The 25792-nt window shown below is 39.9% G+C and overlaps 1 protein-coding gene across 1 annotated transcript in view; it reads right to left on the reverse strand.

Moving 5' to 3' along the window:
• Positions 1 to 9637: 9637 nt before the first annotated feature.
• PECR (peroxisomal trans-2-enoyl-CoA reductase) overlaps positions 9638 to 25792 on the reverse strand; it is a 28535-nt gene continuing 12380 nt past the window's right edge. The window contains exons 6-8 of the mRNA XM_079782600.1: positions 25005 to 25115; positions 12804 to 12915; positions 9638 to 10147 (exon numbers count right to left, since the gene is read on the reverse strand). Coding sequence (XP_079638726.1) covers positions 10062 to 10147; positions 12804 to 12915; positions 25005 to 25115 — 309 coding nt within the window. The 3' untranslated portion in view covers positions 9638 to 10061. The remainder of the gene's footprint in view (positions 10148 to 12803; positions 12916 to 25004; positions 25116 to 25792) is intronic.

Raw genomic sequence — 25792 nt, forward strand, 5'->3', positions numbered from 1 at the left:
AAATTGAAATATTACAGTTCAAGTTCCCTCTGACTGCAATCCATAGTCCTGTCCCCTCTCCAAGGCAACCATTATTATCAATATGGTATAACATTTTTTCTGAACACACAAACACATGTATGTGTGCCTGTGGTGTATATATAGTATCATTGTGTGTCAATTTTTAAGTAGTGAGTTTTGTTTTAATTGATATAAAGGTACTAATTAATCTACCCGCAATTTTTTTCCCGATTAATACAGAGAGATCTATTCTTATTAGTACACCTTGTTCTTTCAAGCTCATGTAGTCTATTTCTTAGTTTTCTAAGGATAATTGTGCATGTTTTTATAGCACTCGTCTTCCCAGAAGTTGAATCCTTCATGATTTCACTGGTTTGGGGTAAATTGTACCTTTGATAGGAGTAACAACAGCACCAAATCTTCCAGCTTCAGCTTCTAGACAGCTAAGACCACATTTTGGCAACCTCGTTTCCTGTTTCAGACACCATTCGCTGGAGAGCAGTGAGCTTTCCCTTTTTTAGGGTGATGCTAGATTGTTTCTGCTGCCTGAGTTGATGCCAACACGTGCATCACAGTCAGCAGCATCTGACATTTACCAAGAACCCCTGGGCACCTGGCGTCGGGGGAGTAGGCAGTCCCCTGGGGTGACAGGTGACTTAGAGACCCATCAGCTGCTTGTTTTTTAAGTACAACTGCTGGCCTATATTCTCAGATTTTTCCATGGCAGGGAAAACTCTAGAGTCTGCTTTGAAAACAACTACTAGGGTAGTTTGAAATCCTCCTTCGTTAAGAATTTACTGATGACTTCTGAGAGGTGGAGGAAAAGGCATATGCAGGGTGAAAAAAAAAATGGAAAATCAAAATACTTAGCTCTAACACATCATTAGTACATTTCATAGAGATGCTATGCTTGCAGCAACATAGCATAAGCTGGTGTCATTCAGTTATTCATGCAACAAATATTTATTGAGCCAGGTACTGGAGATATAATGGTGAGCTAGAATGTAGGTTCCATTAATGGAGACGGGGACTTTGTTTTGTGCTTTGCAATATTCTCATCACCAACAACAGTGCAGGCACATTAACAAATGTGTTGAGTAAACGTATGAAAACAGAAAAAGAACTATTTAGTGAACCCAGAGTTTGCATGAAAAGTTATATCTAATTTCTGAAGAATCTATGTATGAGTTGCCTAAACCCAGGAGAGAAAATCTAAAGAGCACTGTCTGCCTTAGACATGTCTTCCTTGGCCTGACATGGAACCAGTTGCTCTTTCAGAGGGAGGGAATGCAACTACTGAGCAGGCTTGAGTCTCATGGGCACCCTTGTGGTACTCAAGTGAGGAAGAACGAGGAGACAGGAAAAGAAAGTCAGTTAGCCCTAGAGTGGGAGAGTTTCCCAAGGAAAATCAACTGGAGCCACACAAAAAATATGGAATGGATGCTGGCAAGGCAAAAACAACCATGTCCACTACACTCGGTAATGGTAGCTGCTGAGGCACTGGCTCAAATGCGTTGTGTGTCCAAGGAACCTCTGCCAACTGGAATGAACAGAAAGGACTCCAGCCCACGGTTCTAGCAGGTCTAATGTCCAGCAACTCAGACTGCAGGAGCTTTCTGCAAGAGGGACTTCAGAATCCCAGTGCATCTCCTAAAAATTCAGCTAGTTCACTGATGAGTTCAGCAACATCAACTCCCAAAACCAGAGAGAAAGAGAGAAATCACTCCACTGGGTGTTAAGGAACTCCCATGGAGGCTGTTGGCACAGGCCGAGTTCCTCAAAGGGTGATCCTAAGCACCTGCACTGGAATGCTTAGGGATGTTCATTGAAACCCCAGATTGCTAGACCCTACATGAGAGCTTCTGCAATGTAAGCTCTGGGGTTGGGGCCCCAGAATCTACCATTTTATCAGGCTCCCAAGCAGGGCTGGGACTTGGGTGAGACTGATGAGGAGTTTAGCATTTAAAGAGGCGCTTACTCTTGGAGCAGAACCTACACTTGCACAACTCTGAGAGTGAGCACGTCCTTAAATGTTGCACCCAAACCTTCCTTGCCCTAGTCCTGGCCTATTCCAGAGGCTTGAGAATTCTGGCACACTGTCATGAACTCTGTCCCCTCCAAAATTTATATGTTGAAGTCCTAACCCCCAGTACCTCAACATGTGACTTTATTTGAAGATAGGGCCTTTAAAGAGGTAATTAAGGTTAAATGAGGTTACTAACCCAACATGACGGGTCTACTTATAAGAAGAGGAGGTTAGGACACAGATGCAGAGGGAAGATAGGAGAAGCCAAGGAGAGAGGCCTCAGAATGAAATCAACCCTGCTGACACCTCGATCTTCAACTTCTAGCCACCAGAACTATAATAATATAAATTTCTGTTGCTTATGCCACCAAGTGGCAGCTTGTTATGGCAGCCCCAGCTAACTAATGCACACACCAAGTTTGAGAACGATTAGCAAGATGGTTAAGAGCATGGGCTCTAGGATCACACTATCCCCACGTGGTCAGGATTAGGCTAAGTACACACAGAAAACACTTAGTACAATTTCATGGAATCCAGGGCATGCTCTGTAAATGTTAGCTATAATTACTGTTGTTAATGAATTGTACATACTTTAATCAGACTCTACCCCATCATCTCACATAACCAATTGTGACCACCTAAAATTATTTAGTTCAACAAACATTTATTGAATGTTAACTTTATAAGCATGGCACGGTGCTCAACCTCTTGTGGAATACAAAGATGAAAAATGTGCAGTACTCATCCGGATAGTATGAGTACTATCAGGGGGAAAATTGGAAATTTATAATACTGAAATGTCCTATAATTATCTGTGCCCCAAGATACCCATTCTTTTGATTCTTACAATGTGCCCTTCCTTACCTCACCCTGACTTTCCCATGTTTAAGTATCCTGCCATATCTAACTATACTCTCATAGCTAACTATACTGCTCTATCTAACACTATTCCTGTACCTAACTATATGCCTATATCTAACTCTACTGTCACAGCTAACCTGCTATAACAAACACTTTTCAGATGCCCAGAACAGCCTCTCTGATGTGACCTGGAACCTGGTCTTTTCCATCTCCCTACAATCCCAAGTATTCTATAATCTCCAAAGTCTCTCCATATTATACCTAACTAAAACTAAACATAAACCCGGACCCATCAATCATAGCACACTTCTTCCTAATTCAATTAAACTCTACCTAATAAACATTTCTAAGCATCTACTATATGCAAGGTGATACTACGTTACAAAATAGAAGACACACATCAAAAATGATGATATTAGAAAATACATGAACACTGTTCATATTTTCTGTGAAAGGCCAAAGGTTTGCCCCAACTTTAAGCCTAGATCCTACCAATCTCAGTGTTAATAGATAACCAAATATATGCCATTGGTGTTTGATTTTTGCATTTACCATAATACTCACAGAGACATAAACCAGAAGCCTGCAACTTTCTATACAACTGAAACTCCAGGTAAAGTTCCCCATTATTACAGCAAACAAATCCTCCTGTGGTTCTCCACACTGCCCCCTCATGGACATCCATTGTAAATGAACTACAGCTTTTTCAGAGATGGATCTGACTGGTTGGAACAGTGGTCGGCAAACTCATTAGTCAACAGAGCCAAATATCAACAGTACAATGATTGAAATTTCTTCTGAGAACCAAGTTTTTTAAACTTAAACTTATTCTAACGCCACTTCTTCAAAATAGACTCGCCCAGGCCGTGGTATTTTGTGGAAGAGCCACACTCAAGGGGTCAAAGAGCCGCATGTGGCTCGTGAGCCACAGTTTGCTGACCACGGGGTTAGAAAGCTGTCACTAAACAGAGGAAAGTAGTTGCAGCTACAATACCTGTGCAGACTTAGATCTTAAAGGGCCATCAGCTATATTCAAATGGAAGGTTTAAACTGGTTCTGGGCTACACTCAACCTGTTAGGTAGGGCACTGCTAAGTTGAGCAATAAGTCCTCCCCTCTCTTGGCTAGCAGGCACCACGTAATGATCATTTTACTATTTCATTTGACCTTTGTAAGCATTTATTAGCCTGAAATTCATGAAAAAGTGCATAAGACATTACATAAATTTCTTAACTTATGTAAAAGAATAAAATAAATAATTTAAATATAAGTTTTTGTTTACAAATTTTATTATTTATTTTGCTGTTTAACTACTTAAACAAACCTGTCTTGGAAGCAGCTCAATGACATAAATCAAAAGGTGGGAGCACAATTCCCCAAAGGGAGAACTGTCTTTGGTGAACATTCCCTCTGATAAATGGGCTCTAAGAGGGAGAGAAGAGAACTATATTGTTCTGCCTAGTAACGGAGGTGAGGTGGAAGTTGGTGTGAGGAGCAGGGAATGGGAAGAAGCCGGAACAGAGAAGACAAAGCAGGAATGAGGGAAGTAGATGCTTCATGTCTACATAGCCAAAGCAGAGGCCCCATTTAAGTATATGCCACGAGCACCCTTTTCCATGACTTTGTGAAGTCTGCTAACTTAAGTCTATAAGCTCCATTCACCCTTCCCGTGCTGGGCATCACCAGGGTCTTCTCTCCACCAGCTGTCAGCTGCTTTCAGCTTAGAAAGGCCTTGTCACTCCAGATGGGAATTTTACACTGAGCCACCCTCTTTATCTTGCACATCCTTCCCCACCATCCCCTCCACCCAAATACCAGAGAGGTTGCATTAAAGACCTTGAGAGGAACAACTTGGAAAACTTGGAGAGAAGATCTCTAGAACCCAGAGCAAAAGAGCAAAGCTTCTCCACTGAGAGGACCTGCATTCCTCCACTGACACCTCCTATAATCAAGCAAGAAACCTGGTATCACCCACTGGGTTCCCAGGACTCTGAGGTGGACTTAGCTTCCAGGAGGTTTAGTAGGAAGTGCTCATGAGTCAACACCTGGGAACAGAGGGGAAGAAAAGGGAGCAGACTGGGCCTGGGACAGCCCTAAGGAGAGTTCTGAGATAGAACTGTCACTGGTGACGGGGTCTTACACCCTTACCCCCGCCCCTCTACACCCCACAGGACAGAAATCAAGAGAGGAGAAAAACCAGTTAGAAAGAAAAAAGAGGCTTACTGAAAACAAGATGGAGGGAGGGGAGAAAGGGCTTGGTGCATCAAGGGGGCGCACACTAGCAGAGAGCATGGTTCCCTAAAGTGAGCTGGGGTCTGGCTTTATAGCACTGGGTTTCTGGGTTTCTTCGTGCAGGCACAGAGTGGCTCTCTTTGTTCCCTAGGCTCCGGCGGTAGGGTAGGCTGGCATTGGCTGGTGCAGGCACAGATGCATTGGTTTGAGGAGTGCCTGAAAAGAACCTTTAATCTTACCTAGGAGAGGCTCAAAAAAATAATAACTGATGAACACTCCCATCCATCTTAAGAGAGGCTCCGCCTGTCTCAGAATGACCTTCTAAGCTTTTCTGAGTTAGGGTGAGGGGGATTGGCCTTTATATTCTCATGACAATCAATCTCTGGATGAGGGATGAGGGTTACGTGGAAAGGGAACATGACCTTGGGTGAGGCAGCTTCCGCTGAGGTTGTCCAGGAGCAGGGCTGACAGATGAGGGCAGAGTGCTGGCAGCATTTCCAGAAGCTGGCCTCGTGACTCCTTCCTTCCTGCAGGGGGATCCGTGTGGCACATCTCAGAACCCACTGCCTGGCCATCCTTAGACCTTAATCCATCCCTGAGTTCTCCCACAAGTTTAGAATGTCCTTCCTCTCCAAATGTCAGGGATTCTTTCATCAGCTTAGATTCTTTATTATTATTATTATTATTATTATTATTATTATTATAGTAAATATATTAAGTTCTCCAGGCATTATTAATTAATAAAGCCTTCTACTCTTAGGAGGGGACATGCTAGAAATAAGGTTCAGGAAATTCTGTCAACCATTAGTGAGGAAATCTCACTCACAATATTGATTAAAAATAAATACTACAATATGTGGATGAACCTCAAAAATATTATGGTAAGTGAAAAAAGCCAGACATAAAAGGTCACATATTATATGATCCAATTTACATGAAATATCTGGAATAGGTAAATCCATTGAGACAGAATGCCAAATAGTTGTCACCAGGGCTGGGGGAGGGGACTGAGGAGCAACTGCTTAGTGGGTATAGGGTTTCCTTTGGAGGATATTTTCAAATAGAGGTGGTGGTTGCATAACACTGTGGATATACTAAATGCCACTGAATCATTCATTTAAAAATAGTTAATTTTATGCTACGTCAATATCACCTACATTTTTTGAAAATGGGTAAAAAATAACTCTTTTCTTGGAAGCAGTCTGTTCTGTTAAAATTAACTTTCCACTGTAGGAGCCCTCACTTCTGAGAAATTACCAAAATGTTGTTACTGTGCCCTCATAGTAAATTTACAGGTAAAACTATTTGTATTTAAAATTGAGCATCCTATTCAAGTAGTAGACACTGAATACTCAAGTAGTAGATATAAAAAATTATGTATGAGTATGAGCAATTCATTTAAATGTGGAGGGAATTTCTGTTTAGAAGAAAAGAATATTTTTCTACAAAAAGAATTTGAAGTGTTGTGATTCATACAGACTTAAAAGTCAGTTGATATAAAACTGATGTTCAGAGATCCCGTGTAACAACCTCCAAAATGGTTATCTATTTGGAAAGGCACACTCCAAACAAACAATTAAAAATTGCTTAATGAAATGGCAAATTTTTGTTACATATATTTTTGCCACATAAAAAAAGAAGAAAGTAAGGATCTCCTGGTGAAGCTGCTCAAATGGCCATACTTATAATGTCTGGTTTCCCCTTTTGCTCCTTTCCTATTATTAATAACTAGCTGCTTACGACCATATCACCACCATTTGGAACCTGGTCTCCCACACCCATGAACCCCCCAAAACTATTGACATCCAGTGGAAACTCATCATGTTTCTCCCAAATAACCTTTATGTATAACCAGGTAACTCTTTCCCATATTACCCTCTATCTAAGTAAGTAATGAGATCACTTTAATTTTTATAGTTTTTTACCTGGGAAATTCCCAAACTTACTCAAAGGTAGAGAGAATAGTAGAATCAACCATATAATGTATGATGGATGTCACGCTGCTTAAACGACTATTACCATGTTTCCCTCTCAGTTCTCTTGCTTCCTTCCTCTCCCCCACTTGTTTTAAAAATTGAAGTATGTGAAGGCAAATCCCAAATACCAACAATTCTTCCCTGATGGGTAGGTAACTTTTGTAAAAAGTAACTGCCATGCTATTATCACATCTAACAAAATGACCAGTAATTTTTAAATATTATCTACTCATATGCAACTCATATTTAAATTCCTCAATTGTCTCTAAGCTGTTATAAAAGCGAGTAAGTGGTAGAAGCTGGGATTTCAACCCAGGTAGCAGATTCTAAAATCTATAACTTATGGAAAGAGTCTACCAATAGCTTTATAGAAATGGACAGAGAAAGCCAAAATAAGCATGAGGACTTAATGAGCAGAAGGGTGGCTTATGGCAGAAGTGTAGCTGTATTTTGAAGGCCAAAATAAGCATGCAAGGAGCAGTAAGCAGAAAGGTTTGTTAGTAGCTTCAGCAGAGTGGTCTCAATCAGAAGGGATCTTCAAGGTCTTTCCTTGTAGGGCACTGACAACTTCAAGGAGAGCAAGTTTGGAGGCTACAGATGGATACAGGTCAGAGAGCCTTGCTAGATGTGGGGAGATGTCCCCCAGGAATGCAGTGTTGACATCGACAGCATTAGGACTTGGCAGGTCCCCACAATCTGACTCCCACTAGGGCAGGGTGCACACATATTTCTCTCTCTATGTGGTGGGTGAAAACTGCCACTAACCAACAGAGAGCCTTGGTTATCAGACAAACCATAAATACCCTTGTCCACAAGACAAGATTCAAACTATGCATACCTATCTTAAGGCAAGAGCTAGATAATCACTAGCTTTGGTATAATACACCTTTTTTTTTAAATGGTTTTGAATCTTCCTGCTAGATGATCTTATTCAGGCAGCTACTTCAGTGAAGTGAAAGTCTTGTAAACGAGGAGCACAGAAGAAACACTAACAGCAGAAACAAAAGTTCAAGATGAAGCTTTGCAGCTACTAGTAAGTCTTGGAATCCAAAGTAGGCACTTGTGTCCAGACACAAGGTGACACTTTTTTGTGCCAAGTCCCTGGGCAGTGTTAAAAGTAAATGGGGCCAAAACAGTTACAGGATTTAGTCATGTGGCAGCCATGAAAATGCACAGTGTAGATCCCTGCTTTAGAGAGCACAGTTGACTGACAGCTCTGGATCCACCAGTGCATTTGCCCTCGGGATGCTCCCAGCCAAAAACTGAACACAGCCAAGTTGTTAACTCAGGCCTATTCCTGTGAGCCATGGGGCCAACCAATGTGTGACTGGCTCAAGGACTTCCCATCTGCCTGGTTGACCCTTTCCTGGACTGTGTCCTGGTCTGAAATTCTTCCTTCACAGTTGTCAGAACTTCATTACAGCCGTATTTAGAGGAAGACCTGTGAGGCAGTGAGGGAAAACCTTTCTAATAAACAATCTATAGGCAGTGCAACCTGTATTCACGCTGGAAAGGAAAATGGCCCTAAGTGAGAATATATACAGATGGCCCACAGCCATGTGGTTTAGCCAGGCACCTGAAAGGAAAAGGACAGATAAGTTGGAAACCAGAAGGCCTGGGCCAGAAGCATGTGGACAAAACACTGAGGAGTGAGCATAAAGTGCTATTTTTGTCTCACACATTCATGCCCCCAGAGAGGCACAGAACACCCAGGAGACCAGATGACTCAGTCAGTTGGAGTTCCCCAGCCCCCAGCGCCTGCCACCACAGAACTGGCCTATGGGCACAAGAGTGAAGGAAAACTGCAAACAGGCCCAACATCAGGGGCTCCCACTTAAGCAAAGCCTATGCAGTTGGAGCTGCCTCTAAATGTGCAGCCTGTCCACATAGAGACCAACGCTGAGCCCCGAAGTGGCACTGTTCCTTAAGGAAAGTGACAGGCTGCTTGACGCCAAGGCCCCAAGTGGGCCAGTGATAGATTCATTGCTTCTCAGCTCTGTGACAATGGATCTGGGCCCTTCAGGTTTTCCTTTGCCAGCTGACACTGAGCTTTGTCAGGAGAGGGCGATGGAGAGACACTGTAGGAGGTGAAGGCTTTCCTCTCCAGACTCCAGTCTGCAGGCCTTGGTGGTGGTGCAGGGCAGCCAGCTGCAGCAGTGTCCCTGGCACCTCCCTCAGGTAGTTGTGCAGCAGAGCCTCTGATGTGACACCTCCCGTGAAGTTTCCCCTGGCACCCTAGATGGTGGATATTCTCGGGCAAGTTCCAGAGGGCACATTTCCAGCAAGTTCCACCAGCAGAACACCACAGTGACTGCCCAGCCATCAAGTGGGCCAGCCCGCGCCCTCCCAACAAGGTTTGGATGTCAGCTGGGAGGTGGGGTGGTGGGAGTAGGGTTCTTCATTTCAGTCCCAGTATATTAGTAGTTGTTCATGGAAACTGCTATTTCCATGTTCTTTAAAGTCCTCTTTACTTCCTACTAACCAATCTTTTGCATTAAGGTTTATAGAAATTCGACTTCATGAAAACAAACCACACATTGATAGTTACCATAAAGCTTTATTGGTCCAAAAGTGTTTGCCAGGTAAAACGAGTCACTATATAAATCCAGTTGTTGGAATCACAGTGGTGTTGCAATTTAAATTTATTATAATTAAACCTTTTAGGAGATCATGATATCTCTATTATTAATTAGAAAGTATTCTACTCCTCAAATACCTTTCTTAGAATTAAAAGTATAATCATAAAGTATGTTAATTTCCATTCTTAACTTTTTAGAAAACTACAGGTTAAATGGTATTAGTTGGGACTTAAAAATGCATTTATGTCAGGAATAGTTTTCATGGCCAAAATTGAAAACATTCAAAAAACACAGTGATTTTTCTATACAAATTACATGAAAGTACAAAAATGCATTCTTAAGATGTTAAGGCATTCTGGGACAAAAGTCACCTCCTTCTTTCTTTAGTTTAGAGATTGGCTTTAAGTTGTAAAGACTCTTTCATCCTTTTGACAACAGAAAGGTCCCCTGTTCCCTCCGGCCAGTTGTCATGATCTGTTAAGTAAGTGGAAAACCTCATGTCACTTGCAAATCCATTAACCTTACAAGTCCTCCCAGTTTCCACCAAACCCTCTTGTTATTTTCCCTGGTTCACCCCTTTTCTCAGAAAGAAAATAGAAATTATTAGGACAAGGAGCACAGGTTTTGAGAAAATCCTGGGTTTGAGTCCCAGGTCTGCCACTTACTAGCTTTTCAGAATTGGGAGAAGTTACTCTTTCAGAACCTCGGTTTTCTCATCTATTAAAGGGGATAACCACATCTATCTTTTCAAGTTGTGAGAATTAAATGTGACACCCTATGTATAGCACTTGCATACTGTAGACATTCAATAAATATTACTTCCTTAATGATGATGATTTTAAAACAACGTGCTTACTTTGTACCAGGCACATTTAGCTGCCTCCCCAGCATCCAGTCCCTCATCTAATCTTTCTAATGGCCTGTTTACACTTACAATTCCAAGAGGTTCTGCGGAAGTGACCACACTTAGACCACTGACTGATGACTGACTGATCTAAGTCAACCAATGCACTCCATTCCCCTGACCCTGTTATTGGTTGGGGATGGTCATTTGCATAAACTGGTTCAAACCAAAGTGGATCTCAGAATTTTGTTAGAAATGTTGAAAGTTATTCCCCTCCCCCCCTTCCTGTCCAGATGGATGTGAAAAAAGAAGCATGAGGCTATAGGAGCAACAGGCAGCCATCCTGCAACCAGGAGAGATAGTCTTAAAGACAATATCATAGAAGCAAGAACATAAGTAAGAGGGGAAAAAATGTCCTTGGTGAGACTACTGAGCTGCTGAGACACGTCTCACTTGCTTCTCAGTTATTCAAGGCAACAAATTCTTTTCTTTGGCTCAAGCCAGCTTGAGTTGCACCTGAAAGCATCCCATCTGACCCAGGGCTTTAAATGTACATTATCTAACTTGATCTTCCCAACAGCTTACAAAATTAATACTATAAGTGAATTCACCTGATGGAAGTGGAGGCTTACAGAAGTTAATTTTCCCAAGGTCATGTAGCTAATAAGGGTATAGCCAGCTTGCCATCACAGGCATTCTCACCAGGGCTGGCAATCCTAAAGAAAACACTACAAGGAGAAGCTAAGTATTCCTACTCATAATTTTGGGGAATATATTCTTTAAAAATAGATGTGACTGCTTTCCTTAAACACCTAAAAAAAAATGGCTCAGCGTGTGTGGCTCAAGGTTGAGCATGGACCTACGAACCAGGAGGTCACAGTTCAATTCCCGGTCAGGGCACATGCCTGTGGTTGCAGGTTCGATACCCATAGGGAGCATGCAGGATATAGCTGATCAATGATTCTCTCTCATCATTGATGTTTCTGTCTCTCTCATCCACTCCCTTCCTTCCTGAAATCAATAAAAAATATATTCTTTTAAACCCTAAAAATGTTTTTGTAATGATAAAAACAGTGTTAGAATTACAAAAGAAAATCATTACACTGGAGGCCTGGAGAAGCTGCCACGGGGAGTTCTTTCACTTTATAAAGGAAAAACAATGCAATTCACCTTGACAAATACTACTGACTCAACTCTGGTGAGGGAAGTGGAAAGATTCTCTCCCACTCTTGCTACTTTAAATACTATCAGAAAACAATCCCACATACCATGTAGGCATTTCTGTGTTCATAACTGAGACACTTAAAACCAAAGTATCTTATGTCCATTACCATTGATGCTATTTGTAAAGAAATATATATGGGAGGGGAAAATAATAAGTAATATTACAGTTCCATACTAATCAATCAGACTGTTAGCACATGGAAAAGTAGGTTGAACCTGGGTCCCTGATATGAAACTCAAAGATAAATACATTATATCAACCACATTTTAATTTGCTAGCAGCCACTTAGTCCATTATCTTGAGCTACAGTTTGAATACATTTGAATTTTATATCTTTCTCTATGTTTTGGGAGTGATTAGCTTGAATGTGCCTTTTAATTTCTATAAATTTGTTTTGTCATTTGCAAAGTTAGGATATTGGACTGATGTTTTTTAGGACCTTTCAATCCCAAAGTTCTCTGGTCTAGTCATGAGACACACACACACACACACACACACACACACACACACATTTGTGTGTAATATCTACATTTGGTTGAGCCTTACAAAACTACTGATTTATACATCAAAAATGAATACAGTAAATTCATATGGTTTCATTTAATATATATCCCAAAGATAGTGTAAAACAGCACCATAACCCCACTCTACCTAACACGTATGATTCTTCTGCTCAGATATACAAGCCACTTACTGGAGGAATTAAGAAGAATTCGATCTAAAAAAACAGTAAGGCAACTTCTTGCCTTTTTTCTATCTCTTCCTTAAACATATATACTCATATTGAGAATATTTTTCAAGGTTCAAATTCTACCAACTTACACACACACACACCCAAAAAAACATTTTAAAATATACCTAAAGCTAAGTCCTATAAATAAATATATTTAGATATTTTTGTGATGATGAATATTTCCTTTAAAAATCATATCATGAATATAAACAAGTTGCACATTTTGATGTGCTAAAGAGAAAACTCCCATCTCTTAAGTAATTACTTAAGACATGTTGAAACTATGAACACGAAAAGGGTAGTGACTACTCATTGCCTGACTGCTCACCTGGTACATCAAACATGTGATTATAGAGAGACTGGCCCCCATCCACGTCCACCAACTGTCCGGTGATGAAGGAAGCTGCTGGAGATAGCAGGAAGCATACCACTGAGGAAATCTGGAAATGGAAACACACACAGGCTCACAGAAAAGCTGACGAGTCTCCTCTTTGCCTGCTTCCCAATCCTGAGTAAACGCATCTCAGAGCACACGACTACAACATGAATTCCAAGGTGTATGTGCACCATAAGTGGGCAGAACGTAGACAGCGGCCTTTTTTTATTTGAGCATCATGCAAATCAGGTAAGAGATTACGTGAAGACAGCAAGATAGGACAGAGCCTTTGAAGGCATCAAATAAGCTACACAACATGAAGAAGGCAAAGTAAACACAGGGCTGAATTTGGGCTCTTTTCCATTTCAAACAACTCAGCTCCTTCTATGCCTTTCATTGCCCACCACAACCATACTTCTCATCACTCCCAAGTCCCTTGTATATTTGTATCCCTGAAATAGTCAATATGCCTTTGAACAATGACATGGCACATACACAGGTTATGGTCGTTCACTGTTTCTATTTCTCCTCTCCCTTCTTCTCCGAAATCAATAAAAACATTTTTTCATTAAAAAAGTAATGAAATAAAATAAAAACTGCCACTCTTTGAATAGTAAAGAAGAATATTCACAATTATCTGAAAATGCTAATATTAATAAATGTGCCTCTGTTTCCAACTGTCCATGTGTAAGATGCCAGATGTTCTTCATACGCTTTAACCAAAACAATGTATTGCAACAGATTGGATGCAGAGGCAGATATGAAAGTCCAGTTGTATTCTAGTAAGCCATACATTAAAGATATTTGTATAAATGTAAAAAAAATGTATTCTTTTGTTTTTGAAAATGCAGCTATTTTTTCATTAAAAATAGTATTGCTGCCCAGTTGGAGTGACTCAGTGGTTGAGTGTCAACCTGTGGACTGAAAACTAATTGAAGAAAATACCAGAGCAGGATCCCTTTTTATTTAAAAAGAAAAAAGTCTATAAATATGGATATATGTGTGTGCATAGTAAATTTCTGGAAATATATACATCAAACTGATAATGAAAGGTAGTTCTAGGAATTAAAACACATTTTCTTCAAGAATGTTATGCTTTTGCTGTTATATTTAGCACTTCAATATATCTAAAAATTATTTTGTATATATGTGATGTGAGAGAGGGGGTCTAATTTATTTCTAAATGAACAACGCATTGCTGCAAAACTTTTGCTGAATGATCTATTCTTTCCCCATAGATCTGAAATGCTGCTTTTATCCTACAAACTCCCACAGATACATGGTACTGATACAAGAGTCCATTAAATTCCACTAATTTTAATCTATTCCAGTACCAGCACCAGATATTGTAAATAAGTATTGCATTAGAGTATGTTTTGATGTCAGCAAGATCAAATCCCCCCATTATTCTTCTTCAACACATTTTTGGCTTTTTTTGCATAAACATTTTTCTAAACAAACTTCAGAACCAGTGTGTTGAATTCCAAAAATATGTTAAATTTATACATTAATTTAGAAAAATTTGATTTCATTAACATTGATTCTCTCCATTGAGGAAGATGACATGTCTCTCTATTCTGGTCTTTAGTAATAAAATGTTTTTTGTTCAGAGCTAAGTAGAATCGAGGTATTCTAGTTTTTATTATTATTATGGAAACAATAACTTTATTTTCATCCCATTTTAAGATTGATATAGCTAACATTTATGAAAGCTATTATTTTTTTCATTCTTAAATCTGACCACCTTACAAAAGTTGTGTATGGAATGTCATATAGTCATAATAGTCTGACTTGCTTAGGGTCCTGCCACGTGATAAAATAACATAGCTGGAAAAGTCAATGAAACAATAAAAACAGGCTGTTCTTAATTCATACTGCATTTGCTCCTGAATAAAGACTACTGTGGGAGGAGGAAAAAATGGCGGAGGAATAGAGAGATGTGTCCTGAGCCTTGTCCCGGAGCAGACAGAAAGAACAGCTGAGGGTCGCACGGGGAATGTTTGTTGGTGAGTTGAGGGACAGCTATACTCCAGAAGACTGTGGGGGACTGCTGGAAGGGGCTCCCCTGACCGGGCAGCCCCCACTGCTGCTGGGTTCCCTCCCGGAGTGACCGGCTCAGATGCGGAGACTGCGCCATCTTGAAGGGGAAAGTGGATGTTACAGGAAGCCTGTAAATCAACAACTACGGCACCCACTGAACAGCTGCGAACCCCAGAACACCAGTCCCCAATTGGCACAAACACGCGGATTCAGAGGAACTCTATACTCCACCACGGAAAGGTCAGATTTCGCCTGGGATAAGGTGAGATCTCTGCTCTCAGCAGGAGAGAGAATCACGCTCACTGTGGGAGCTGGAGGACCTGGGGAAGTCTGCGCCTAGAAAAATCCATGGCTGTTGGGGCTGGCGTGATCTGTGAATGTGAAAGGGGGTCCTCAGAGCTGCTAACAGAAAGGAACTCTTAAAAGCAACCCATTTTGAAATGACACAAAAGGACAGCCTAAAAATTTTAAAAGTGTGCTGGCTGCTTAGACCCAAGGGGGAAAAAAAGACTGCCATAGACTTGTGCGCAGTCCTGGAGTTCGCACACTTAAGCTGGCTTTTGTTTGTTTGTTTTTTGCTTTTGTTTGTTTTTTTCTTTTTCCTTTAAATCCTTGCTTCTGATTACCAAGCCCAATACATAGGATCACCCAATTGGGGACACCCTAAGAGACTGTAGAGGAAAGTTGTTTTATTGGAACCTAGGGATCAGAGTGGGGAATAACCATCAGAGAACCAGCTCTGGGGCAACCCACTCCCACAAACTGGTATTGAATGCCACAGGGAAAGCAGGATCTAAGCACTGGCTAGAGAGGACCTGTAGACTCAGAGGTCAATCCAGAAACACTGCCACCCATGGGTTGAATCACAAATTGACTCTTGGGTAAACACAAATAAAGGAATACAAGAAATTAAGACACACTGCCTGCTTAAATATCAGGACTGGCTTACAACACTGAGGAGCAGTGGGATGCAGGGAACTGCAATACTGTCCTGACTAGGAAACAGGCATGCCAAACAGAACAGTAGAGGAAGTGAATGACCTTCACTACTGCACATTTTTTTTCATCTTTTACTTAAGAAACTAATTTTTTTCTTTTTTCCTCACTTGATTTTACCTTTTTAATTATTACATTTTTATTTTCAATCAGTATTATTACTACTACTATTTTACCTTTTTATAAAAAAAAGTATCATTTTATTTTCTTTTTATTTTACTTTGGGATTAGTGTTCTACATTCTATTTTCATCTTCCCTTTAGCTTCATTTTACTCTATCTCAACTTTACCTTTATGCCATCACTCTCTTCCTAACTTTTCCCCTTTTGTTGTCCTATTTCTCTTATCATTTTCCTGCTTTACATTTTCCCTATTCTATCTTTTTACCCCCTGTTAAAAGTTCACCCTACTTATATATCTAATTTCCAATCCCTTACTCCAAGTCCATACACACCTCACTCTTCTCAGTCTTCACTATCCAAAAACTTGTTTTTCTCTATCCTTTTGTTGTTGTTTGATTGTTGATTATATCAATTTTTTATGCTTATGTGGGAGATTGTTTTGCTTATTCTTTTTTTTTATTTTGTTTTGTTTTTGTTTGTTTTTTGCTTCTGTTTTCCTTTGCCTCGCTTGATATTAGTTGTTGTTTATAGTTTGTATTCATCTCCAGGTACTTGTTGCTGGAATTTGTTGGGATTAGTGGCTGTTCTATTGGAGTTTCCTCCCCATATATATAGTTTGTTCCCCTCTTCTTTCATATTCTCTTTCTTTTCTCTCTTATTTTTTTCTTCTTTTCCCAGTTTCACTTTTGCACTCCTTTTTTTCTTTTTCTCTTCTTCTTTCTCTCCTATGCTCTAATTTGCCTTTCTCTGGTAGTCACCTTTATTTGGGGTTATTAATATCGTGAATACATTTCTGTTCAGTGCCTTCAGCATTGTACCTGGTTATGTTGTATTTTGTGCCTTTAAATCAATGCAGGAGAGAGAGAACTACATAACCAGACACCTGGAGAAGAGAGACCATGGAGAGACAAAGAAACAGCCCACATATGAAAGAAACTCAGGCATCACCAGAAAAGGAAATAAATGAAATGGAGGCAAGCAACCTGCCAGAGAAAGAATTCAGAGAAATGGTCATAAGGTGGCTGAAAAGAATGAAAGACAAATTCGACAATATGTGTAAGAACCAAGAGGAAATGAAGAAGAACCAAGAAGAAATGAAAAATTACATTGCTGCTGAAAAGAACTCAATAGAAAGCATCAAGAGTAGACTAGAAGAAGCAGAGGACCGCATCAGTGAGCTAGAAGACAAGGTAGGAAAAAAATACCCAAGTAGAGCAGCTTCTAGAAAAAGAAAATTAAAAAGAAGAAGGAGAGCCTAAGGGAACTTTGGGACAACACGAAACAAAACAACATCCACATAATAGGAGTTCCAGGAAGAGAAGAAACTGAGCAAGGAATAGAAAACCTGTTTGAAGAAATAATGACAGAAAACTTCCCTGACATAAGGAAGAAAAACCCCACATAAATCCAAGAAGCTCACAGAGTCCCAAGCACAATGAACCCCAAAAGACCGACGCCAAGGCACATTATAATTAATTGGCAAACATCAATGACAAAGTAAGAATCTTAAAAGTGGCCAGAGAGAGAAAGAAAGTTACCTACAAAGGAACTCCCATCAGACTAACAACTGATTTCTCAACAGAAACTCATCAGGCCAGAAGGGAATGGAATGAAATATACGAAGTCATGCAAAGGAAGGGTCTGAATCCAAGAATACTATACCCAGCAAGGCAATCAATCAAAATTGAAGGTGAAGTCAGGAGCTTCACAGACAAAAAAAAAGGCTAAGGGAATTTATTACCAACAAACCAGCAATGCAAGAAATGCTAAAGGGTCTGCTGTAAAAAAAAAAAAAAAAAAGAAAGAAAGAAAGAAAGAAATAGGAAGCAAAGAAGGAACATAGGGGTAAAGAATAAAAATGGCAACAAATAAGTACCTATCAATAATAACTTTAAATGTGAATGGATTAAATGCCCCAATCAAAAGACATAGGGTAACAGATTGGATAAGAAAACAAGATTCATATATTTGCTGTCTACAAGAAATCCACCTCAGAAAAAAAAGACGCACACAGACTGAGGGTGAAGGGATGAAAAAAGGTTTTCAAGAAGAATGGAAATGAAAAAAAAGCTGGGGTAGCAATACTTATATCTGACAAATTAGAATGGAATTAATTGACATCTTTAGAACATTTCACCCCAAAACCACAGAATATACATTCTTCTCAAGTGCACAAGTATCATTTTCAAAGATAGACTATATGTTGGGTCATAGGCAAAGTCTCTTCAAATTCAAGAAGATAGAAATCATATCAAGCATCTTCTCAGATCACAGTGGCATAAAACTGGAAATCAACTACAATAAAAACAATCCAAAAAAATCAAACACATGGAGACTAAACAGCATGCTATTAAACAAGGACTGGGTTACCAGAGAGATCAAAGAAGAAATAAAAAACATCATGGCAACAAATGACAATGAAAACACAACAATCCAAAATCTATGGATTGGAACAAGCGAAAGCAGTCTGGAGAGGGAAGTTCATAGCTCCACAAGCCTACTGCAAAAAAACAGAAACAATGGTAATAAATTACCTAACTCTACAACTCAAAGAGTTAGAAAGAAAGCAACAAGAAAAGCCCAGTGTAAGCAGAAGGAAGGAAATAATAAAGATCAGAGCGGAGATAAACGACATAGAGACCAAAGAAACAATACAAAAGATCAACAAAACCAAGAGCTGGTTCTTTGAAAGGATAAACAAGATTGGTGAACCTCTAGCCAAGAAGCAAAGAAAGAGGACCCAAATAAAGAAAATCAGAAATGAAAGAGGAGAAATGACAACAGACCCCACTGAAATACAAAGGATTGTTAAAAAATACTATGAACAACTCTATTCCAACAAACTGGACAACCTGGAGGAAATTGACCTATTCCTAGAAAAATATAACCTTCTAAAACTCAATCAGGAAGATTCTAAACATCTCAATAGGCCAATAATTATGGAAGAAATTGAAGCAGTCATCAAAAAGCTTCCTGCAAACAAAAGCCCGGGGCCAGACGGCTTCACAGGGGAGTTTTACCAAACATTCAAGGAAGAAATAAAACCTATCATCCTCAGACTATTCCAAAAAATTTAAGAGGAAGAAACACTTCCAAGCTCATTCTATGAAGCCAGCATCACCCTATTACCAAAACCAGATAAAGACAACACAATGAAAGAGAATTACAGGCCAATATCCCTCATGAACATAGATGCCAAAATCCTCAACAAAATTCTAGCAAATTGGATCCAGCAGTATATCAGAAAGATCATACACCATGACCAAGTAGGATTTATCTCAGGAATGCAAGGATGGTACAATATCCGCAAATCAATAAACATGATACATTACATAAACAAATTGAGAGATAAAAATCACATAGTCATATCAATTGATGCAGAAAAAGCATTTGACAAAATCCAACACCCTTTTTTGATAAAAACTCTCAACAAGGTGGGAATAGAAGGATCATACCTCAACATAATAAAAGCTATATATGATAAACCCACAGCAAACATCATACTCAATGGGCAAAAACTAAAACCATTACCCCTAAGAACAGGAACAAGACGGGGATGCCCACTCTCACCACTCCTGTTTGACATAGTACTGGAAGTATTAGCCATTGCAATTAGACAAGAAGAAGAAATAAAAGGCATCCAAATTGGAAAAGAAGAAGTAAAGCTGTCCTTATTTGCAGATGACATGATATTGTACATAAAAAACCTGAAAGACTCCATCAAAAAACTAATAGACTTAATAAATAAATTTGGAAATGTAGCAGGATACAAAATTAATGCCAAGAAATCTATGGCATTTCTATACACCAATAGTGAACTTACAGAAAAAGAGACTAAAAAAGCAATCCCATTCACCATCGCACCAAAAAAATTAAGATACCTAGGAATAAACTTAACTAAGGAGGTAAAAGACCTATACTCGGAAAACTATAGGACACTGAAAAAAGAGATAGAGGAACACATAAACAGATGGAAGAACATACCATGTTCATGGATTGGTAGAATCAACATCATTAAAGTGTCCATACTACCCAAAGCAATCTATAGATTCAATGCACTCCCCATTAAAATACCAATGACAGACCTAGAAAGAACTCTTTAAAAATTCATCTGGAATAAAAAAAGACCCCAAATAGCCACAGCAATCCTGAGAAAGAAGAACAAAGTAGGAGGGATCTCAATACCAGATTTCAAGCTGTATTACAAAGCCACTGTTCTCAAAACAACTTGGTACTGGCACAAGAACAGACATATAGACCAATGGAATAGAATAGAGAATCCAGATATCGACCCAAACCACTATGCTCAATTAATATTTGACAAAGGGGGCATGAACATACAATGGAGTCAAGACAGTCTCTTCAATAAATGGTGTTGGGAAAATTGAACAGATACATGCAAAAAAATGAAACTAGAGCACCAACTTACACCATACACAAAAATTAACTGAAAATGGATACAGGACTTAAACATAAGATGGGAAACCATAAAAATACTAGAGGAATCCAGAGGCAGAGAAATCTCAGACATATGCCGAAGCAATTTCTTCACTGATACCGCTCCTAGGGCAATGGAAGCTAAAGAGAAACAAATGGGACTACATCAAAATAAAAAGCTTTTGCACAGCAAAAGAAACCATCAACAAAACAACAAGAAAGCCCACTGTATGGGAGAACATATTTGCAAATGTTATCACTGATAAAGGTTTAATCTCCAACATCTACAGGGAACTTATACAACTTAATAAAAGGAAGATAAATGATCCAATAAAAAAATGGGCAACGGACCTAAATAGAATCTTTTTGAAAGAAGACAGAAGGAAGGCCAAGAGACACATGAAAACATGCTCAAAGTCACTAATTATCTGAGAGATGCAAATCAAAATGACAATGCAGTACCATCTCACACCTGTCAGAATGGCTATCATCAACAAATCAACAAACGACAAGTGTTGGCGAGGATGCAGAGAAAAAGGAACCCTCTTGCAGTGCTGGTGGGAATGCAGACTGGTGCAGCCACCATGGAGAACAGTATGGAGTTTCCTCAAAAACTAAAAATGGAGCACCCATTTGACCCAGTAATCCCACTTCTAAGATTATATCCCAAGAAACTAGAAACACCAATCAGGAAGGATATATGCTATATGCACCCCTATGTTCATAGCAGCACAATTCACCATAGCTAAGATTTGGAAACAGCCTAAATACCCATTAGCCGATGAGTGGATTAGAAAACTATGGTACATCTGTACAATGGAATACTACGCTGCTATAAAAAAGAAGGAATTCTTACCATTTGCAGCAGCATGGATGGACCTGGAGAGCATTATGTTAACCCTACCAGACTGCTGTACCGATTTTTCGGTAATTTCCGAATCTGCCGCTATACCTCTGTACCTAATTTTCGGTACTTTGCCTAGTACGTGAAAAAAATGCATCACAACTAAAAATAACCAACCAATCGTGGTCAAACCTCATGGTTAGCCATTGCAAATGTCTGCCCCCATGTGTTTGAATTGACTTTCTGTGGTTTGACGTGAAAAAATTCTGAAAATTCACAATGAAACTAGCGGCTGATGAACCAAGCACTTCAACAGGAAAGCGAAGTAGGTCTAGGCTTATCACAGTCCAACAGGTGATCAATACTTTGGTTGATTCAGACTCTGAGGAGTCAGAATTTCATCAAGAATACGTTTCCAGTTCAAGTGACACAGACAGTGAGAGCTCGAGTGATGAGGAGAATCTTGAACCTTATAGATCTAGAGCTAGATCGATAGTAAGAGAAGGGGGGCGTGTCCCTCAAACAGCTGATGGGGGAGATCTAGGTGGTGATGAAGGTTGGACAAGGAATTTTGTATCACCAAATACAGATCTGAGTTTCAATGAGGATGGAAAAGGCCCAGTGAACATTCCTGGATCTATCACAGAGGAGAGTGAACCGATTGACTTTTTATTCTTGTTTTTGGATGATACTTTCTGGCAAAATTTGACAGAGAAAACCAACCTCCAGGCCCACCAATTGCATATAGCAAAGTCCAACTTCTACAATGCCAAAAATTTCAAGGATGCCACAGTGGAAGAAATGAAGGCTTTTCTTGGACTGAGGGTTTATATGGAATACTTATGTATAAAGCCCAGCTATCGGGATTATTGGACAAATGAGGGCTCTGACTTTGTTGGGTTTACTCCCGGATTTTGAAATGTTATGACTTGAGACAGATTCTTGGCCCTTAGGAGTTTTTTACACATAATTGATGAGGAAGACACAGATAACGATAAGACCGATAGAATATATAAAGTTAGGCCTTTCTTGGAAAGTCTGCTCCCCAAGTTTCTCCACTTCTATCTGCCAAAGCAACATTTGAGCCTAGATGAGGGGATGATCCCGACAAAAAACCGCTTGGCCATCAAGCAGTATATCAAGGATAAGCCCACAAAGTGGGGCATCAAGTCTTTCCTTCTCTGTGAAGGTGAGACTGGCTACATTTTGAATGCAGAAATCTACACTGGTGCTGCACCAATGCCTAGAAAAGACGTGGGCGCAGTAGGAAATACAGTCGTTTGTCTCCTGACCTCATGTGCAATGGAAAATAAATCTCATGTGCTTGTCATGGACCGGTTCTACAACTCTGTAACCCTTGCTAAATATGCACTGTCAGAATTACACACAGGAATTGTGGGAACCCTGCAGCAAAATAGGAAGCAGTTTCCTAAGTCCCTGAAAAGTGTAAAAAAAACTTGCTAGGGGTGACAGTCGCTATCTATGTCAAGAAAGTGTAACATGTTTACTTTGGCAGGATAGAAAGCCCATCACATTTATTTTGAACTACCACGATCCAGCCCAAAATGCAGTAATAAACAGAAGAAATAAAGATGGCAGTGTGCAAGAAATACAGATGCCACAGCTGGTGAAGGACTATAATAAATATATGGGTGGCTGTGACAAAAATGACCAGATGACCCGCCTTCACCGGTCTCATCGTCATTACCGCTGGCCCCGGCGGCTTTTCATACAATTTTTTATGTGGGCCAGTTATAATTCTTATATCTTGTATGCTTCAAAGCAGCAAGCTGCTTCAAAAAAGCCAGTTTATTTCACCAGATATATACAGAAACTGTGCCTGCAACTTACTGGTGGACACAGGACATCAGCCCACCACTACCCACAAAAGGAACCCTGCCCTCAACGGATGACCCCAGGCAATCATTTTCCAGAGATTCCCCCAGGGACATCGTCTAATCATATCTGTGTTTTGTGCATAGAAAAGCACTCCAGGTACAACAAGCAAAATCCCGGAGTGTCTTACAAAGACAATCCCTGCAAGAAGGTGAAGAGCAACATCTGGTGCTCACTTTGCAAGAAGTACCTCTGTGTGAAACAAGGCTCATCCTGCTGCGTGGGTTGGCACACAAAGGTGGAATATTGGCGCTAGATGAAAGGTAGACCTATTTTCTACAATGTCTCCAAGTTCCATCTTATTCTAACCACTTGTTTGCATGTAACTAACATTTTTCTATATCATGTTGATTTTTTCTCTTTAATGCTCAGGAGCCCAGGTATAGGGAACAGTTAGGTTCAGGGCCTCAGGCCTGGTAGGGTTAAGTGAAATAAGCTAGGCAATGAAAGAAAAATACAACATGATCTCACTCATTTACGGAAAACAAAGAACATTATAACCTGATGAATAAAAAGATAGATACAGAGGCAGTAAAGCACCGAACAGACTGTCAAATTACAGCAGGAAGGCTGGGGAGTGTTGGGGAGGGAGGGAAATAGATCAACCAAAGGGCTTTTATGCATGCATATAAGCACACCAATTAACACAAGACACTGGGGGGGGGGGGGGATGAGGGCATGCGACAGGAGGTAGGGGAAGCTGGGGGAAGGTCAATGGCGGGGGGAAAAGGAGATATATTACTAATATATGTAATATTTTAAACAATAAAATATATATACATAAAAAAAAAGACTGCTGTGAGCGCCCTAGCTGGTTTTGCTCAGTGGATAGAGTGTCGGCCTGAGGACTGAAATGTCCCAGGTTTGATTCTGGTCAAGGGCACATGCCCAGGTTGTGAGCTCAATCCCCAGTGTGGAGTGTGCAGGAGGCAGCCCATCAGTGATTCTCTCTCATCATTGATGTTTCTCTCTTTCTCTCCCTCTCCCTTCCTCTCTGAAATCAATAAAAATATATGTAAAAAAACACACAAAACAAAACACTGCTGTGAGTGAGCATTCCAAGTTATAGTGGGGAAGGGGATGCAATAAGAATAGAGCAACAGTTGTCTAATAATCATTAACCTCATTAACTAAAGATAAGTAGTTTTCTTACAGATCCTGAAAAACTGGAGGATGAAACAAGGCTGTAAAAAGATGCCTCAATGGGTCCATTACTCAGAAAAGAAATACATTTTGAGAACAGACCAAGGACAGGGCGTGCTTTGATTTGGTTGCTGTGCCTGGACCCTGACCCCCTCCGGGAGTTTATCTCAGGAACTGACCATTCTCAGGTCCCAGGAACAGGCTGAGCTGTTTGTAACATCATAGAAGATTAGCCACCTTGTTATCGGACTTGGAGCTCCTGAAGGCCGGACTGCAGATTCTACCCTCCCCTTTCCACGTTACACTTGCAGCTTGCAGCTGCACATAGCTATCTTCTCCCTCGTGTGTATACAACCAGCCAACTGGTGAGGGGGTCAGAGCAGATTTTTGTGATGACCTGCCCCTTTCCCAGACAGCCAGCATTATTGGCATAAACGCTCATATCTGATTCAACTCTGACTCTGCTTAATTCACTCAAGTAGTGACAGGTAGCCCAGAACCCTTGCTTGTCCGGTTACAAAGCACAACCAGGAAAGTCCAGGGAAATGGTTTGGTGGCAGTGGGATCTATCATCTCTAATAGCCCACCAGACTATGTAAAAAAGACACCAAAATGTTACTAAGTTCCAAAGTATGAAATAAAGTCATTCTAATCAGATTTAGAAATATACCTTACCTCCTCAGGAACTCCAAGTCTTTTAGCTGGAATTTTCTGATAGGACCTTACAAATAAGTCTTTTGCCAAATCACCATAGTTGTCATAAGCAGTCTGGGAATAAATGATTCCCTATGTTTATGTATAAAATAGAAACAAAATAAAGTACATAAGATTAAATTTTAATTGTAAAGACACCAAGACAGTCTATCAACTAATACCAAAAATTAAGTGGCTTCAGTGTAATAGAAAAGGTAACATTGCTAATATTGAGAAAATTTCATAGTGGTTGACTACTACAAATGAATTATCTGAATGCTCATTTTGTGACTTGCCTTTTTTAAATAACCAGTTAAGACCTGGATTTTTTTCATAAAAGACATGGTTTCTAAAAGCATAATTACATGAACAGATTAGTGGGCTCTTAACTGGGACAAACCATGAGACAGGGGAGTCTATTTTATCTTCCACTGGGCTACTCTGTTTTACAACACAAGACTGGGCTATGGTTATGGGAGACTTAAAAAATGCAATATTGTCATCGTTTTTTACCTAAAGTAAAATCACAAATAAAGCATGTGAATCTAATATAAAGAAACGAAAAATGTAATTGTTTAAGAATTCTTCTGTATAGATTTCATGGATTTATAAAGCCAAGAAAAGTACATAAAACCTGTATAACACAGGATAAAGCTATTTGTTACTACTGGCTCAAAACTACAACAGAGATTATAGGGAGGAGGAGAGGAACAGGAAGTGTAAAAGATGAGGAAATTGTGTGGTATTACTCCAAATGATAGTGGGTTGAT

Source organism: Cnephaeus nilssonii (genome assembly GCF_951640355.1).
Source record: "Cnephaeus nilssonii genome assembly, chromosome: 10".
Taxonomy (NCBI): domain Eukaryota; kingdom Metazoa; phylum Chordata; class Mammalia; order Chiroptera; family Vespertilionidae; genus Cnephaeus; species Cnephaeus nilssonii.